This window comes from Papaver somniferum, chromosome 6 (genome assembly GCF_003573695.1).
Source record: "Papaver somniferum cultivar HN1 chromosome 6, ASM357369v1, whole genome shotgun sequence".
Classification (NCBI taxonomy): domain Eukaryota; kingdom Viridiplantae; phylum Streptophyta; class Magnoliopsida; order Ranunculales; family Papaveraceae; genus Papaver; species Papaver somniferum.
In genome coordinates this window covers 80,814,078-80,816,825 of record NC_039363.1, presented here as the reverse complement: position 1 = coordinate 80,816,825, position 2,748 = coordinate 80,814,078, and the positions used below count along the sequence as shown (strand labels likewise).

General features: G+C 36.6%; 1 protein-coding gene across 1 annotated transcript; it reads right to left on the bottom strand.

The window, feature by feature from the left end:
- Positions 1 to 343: 343 nt before the first annotated feature.
- LOC113288141 (stress-associated endoplasmic reticulum protein 2-like) lies at positions 344 to 2,222 on the bottom strand. Its single transcript, XM_026537100.1, has 3 exons — positions 2,078 to 2,222; positions 1,133 to 1,289; positions 344 to 684 (listed from the first exon to the last, which is right to left on the bottom strand). Exons 1-3 carry the CDS (start codon positions 2,078 to 2,080, stop codon positions 638 to 640), a joined length of 207 nt encoding a protein of 68 aa, XP_026392885.1. The 5' UTR covers positions 2,081 to 2,222; the 3' UTR covers positions 344 to 637.
- Between the last annotated feature and the right edge of the window lie 526 nt (positions 2,223 to 2,748).

Sequence of the window (2,748 nt, the reverse complement as noted above, 5' to 3'; positions counted from 1 at the left end):
GCCGAAAAGAAAAAGATACACATGGGCTTGGATTATGATTCCTACTCAACTACCCAAATTCTTTAAGGTAACAGAAAAAGGGCAAGATTAATTGAGCAACATCCTAACTGAACAAGCATCTAAATAGGAAGGAGTCATATTATTGGCACGAGGACACCCTGACAGAGACTATCCATGAAACCTTTCCGCATTGGTAAGCTATCTCATCAGCCTCGTATCAGAGTCAAGTGTTCTTCGCTTAGCACCCTATCACAGACTAACAGAAGGAATGTACTGAGCATATATGTTTAGATCTAAGATTCCATACCACCACTCAAGAGGACAACATTCATGTAGTGCAGGGTTCACAGGGAGAGAGATAAAATTCATTACACAAGTCCATAGGATAAGAGTTACTTTTTATTGTTTTGAACTAATGCATAACAAGGGAGTGCTATTCAACATACATTTAAGTAAAAAGAAAAACAATACTGATTTTTGAACATTCTAACTAAACCACAACAAACATACCATCACGGAAATGCAAGTCACTTTCATATTCAAAAATGCAAGCACCATTTAAGCTGTTCCTCTGACCTCTCTTTCCAACAAACCCTGGATCATTACTACCATGTGGGCCAAATTAGTCAAAATTGCTTCATGCCATCCCACCACTTGTTGCCGTCCTAATTATCTGAAACAGGGCTGCAAATTGAGAAAGAAAAAAGAATATTAACCAAATATAGAAACAGATCAAAGTCATAAATGCATGTTGTCTGCAATGATTTGATAATTGAGCTGCCATTCTTGCCCAGATCCACAAGTATTGGAACCAAATAATTCAAACACAATTTATATGGTGTATCCCGAAATTTGAAATGAAAATATAATTCAAACTGTGATAACATAATTAACCGACAACAATGCTATATAGGAGAACGCACAATGGAAGAGATTCTTAGCACAAAGAAAATTGATATGAACACAAGTAGCAAATCAATATTAGCAACTAGTACAAATGAGAGAGGTGAAATTTCATCCTAGGTTATAACACTTGCTCTTTTTCTTAAGCAACCTAAGGTAAAATGAAGCAAAATCACAGAAAACAAGCATCACAACGGGAAAAGATGTTAACTGGGTTGAAGTGACATACATGATCCAATGACCACAAAGACGAACAAGCCCAACACAATGGGTCCAACTGGATAGTCAGACCCTTTCTTAATAGTGGTTTCAGGAACTGATCCCCTTCTTGTAATGTTTTTCTGGAATTTGGCAATTTTCTTATCGGCAATGCGCTTTGAAGTCGTCTGTCACCATGAAAATTGTAAGTACATGAAGAAGGGAAACAATCTCATGATGAAAATAGCTGTGTAATAGCAATAACTACATGCGAGATTAAGGGACCTTTAAACCATTTCACCCAAAACAAATATTCATTAATATGGAATTCTTGGGTAGATTCAAGATAAGTACCATTTAACAAAACTATAAAGCATAATATAGGTTGAACCATAGATATAGCCAAAGATAACTCTTAAACAAAACAAAATGAGACAATTCAAAATCCTGTCCCTAAAACTAGGTGTTTACAACAAGGCCAAAGGAATAAAGGACATTATAGCATTAGCACTAGTACATCTCCTTATGAATCGCATGAAACAAAGAGCTCAACCTGTAAAGGTACAATTAACCATAATATCTTACAATGTAGACCCAAATTTATTCAGGATCGATGTAAGAATTCCACAATACATAAAAATTGAGTCCGTTTTCTGATAAAAATAAAAAGTTTGTTTTTTCTTTTTTCTGTTCAGCTGGTAAATATGAATTACTGGCAACGAACAAATACCGCTAGATAAACCCTAAAAAGATGAGTGAAAAACCAAAAAGAAGTCAAAATTGAACAAATCAAAACCCCTTAATTTCAGAAATAGATCAAGAACATAATCTAATCTTGAGATGCAGAAAAAGGTTTACTTATAAAGTATGATTTAAAATCAATCAATGAACAAAAATTCAAAAGATTAACGAAATTATGCCAGAATCAAAAAATAATCAATCAAATTATAACAGATAGAAAGGAGGAACTGATTACCATCTTAATGCAAGAACGGACGTAACGAAGAAATTGCAGAGACAAGGAGAGAAAACTGAGGCTTTGGAGATTCAGATTGGGTCAATGCAGAATCAAACCCGCGTTTCCTGGTTTTAATAAGAAAAATAGTAAGTAACGGCGGGCGTTATTTTAGATATATCGGCTATCGTTGACCAAACGCTAAAAACATCGACTTCCCGAGAGACAAGGAGTGAATTGGAGTTGAACGTGCTTGCCATGACCTCGTTTGTGGACTTGTATGACAGGGATGCAAGTAGCACATAATGATTACGCGTTACAGAGTTGCAGGCCAAGTCAGTGTGTAACCAGGATGGCGCGACACTGCGTAGACTGTCAAGTGCTAAGAATGGTATAACCCCGCTGGGCCAATGAAGTGAAAGGATGACACTACATTGTAAATGCATTTGGCTAAGTAATGAAGCTATTGGCTGACACAATGAAGCTTTATTAAATAGGAGGCAAGACAAAACCAAAGTTGCAAGATGCAACATGCGAGGTGGCATTTTGGCATGTGGCATGTGGCATGTCCGTGGAATTGAGTTGGCCCAAACTCAAGGACGATGCAAGCATGTAGAATAAACTAAGGATTAGTCTATGCATTAGTTCAAGGCTGGCCAAAGCTTGAAAAATGCAAACAAGCTAGTAATGCG

Bases quoted from the DNA above. Each gene is read 5' to 3' on its own strand.
- LOC113288141 (XM_026537100.1), bottom strand. The intron at 685-1,132 runs GTATGTCACTTC...CTCAATTTGCAG, and splicing joins CTTTGTGGTCATTGGATCAT to CCCTGTTTCAGATAATTAGG.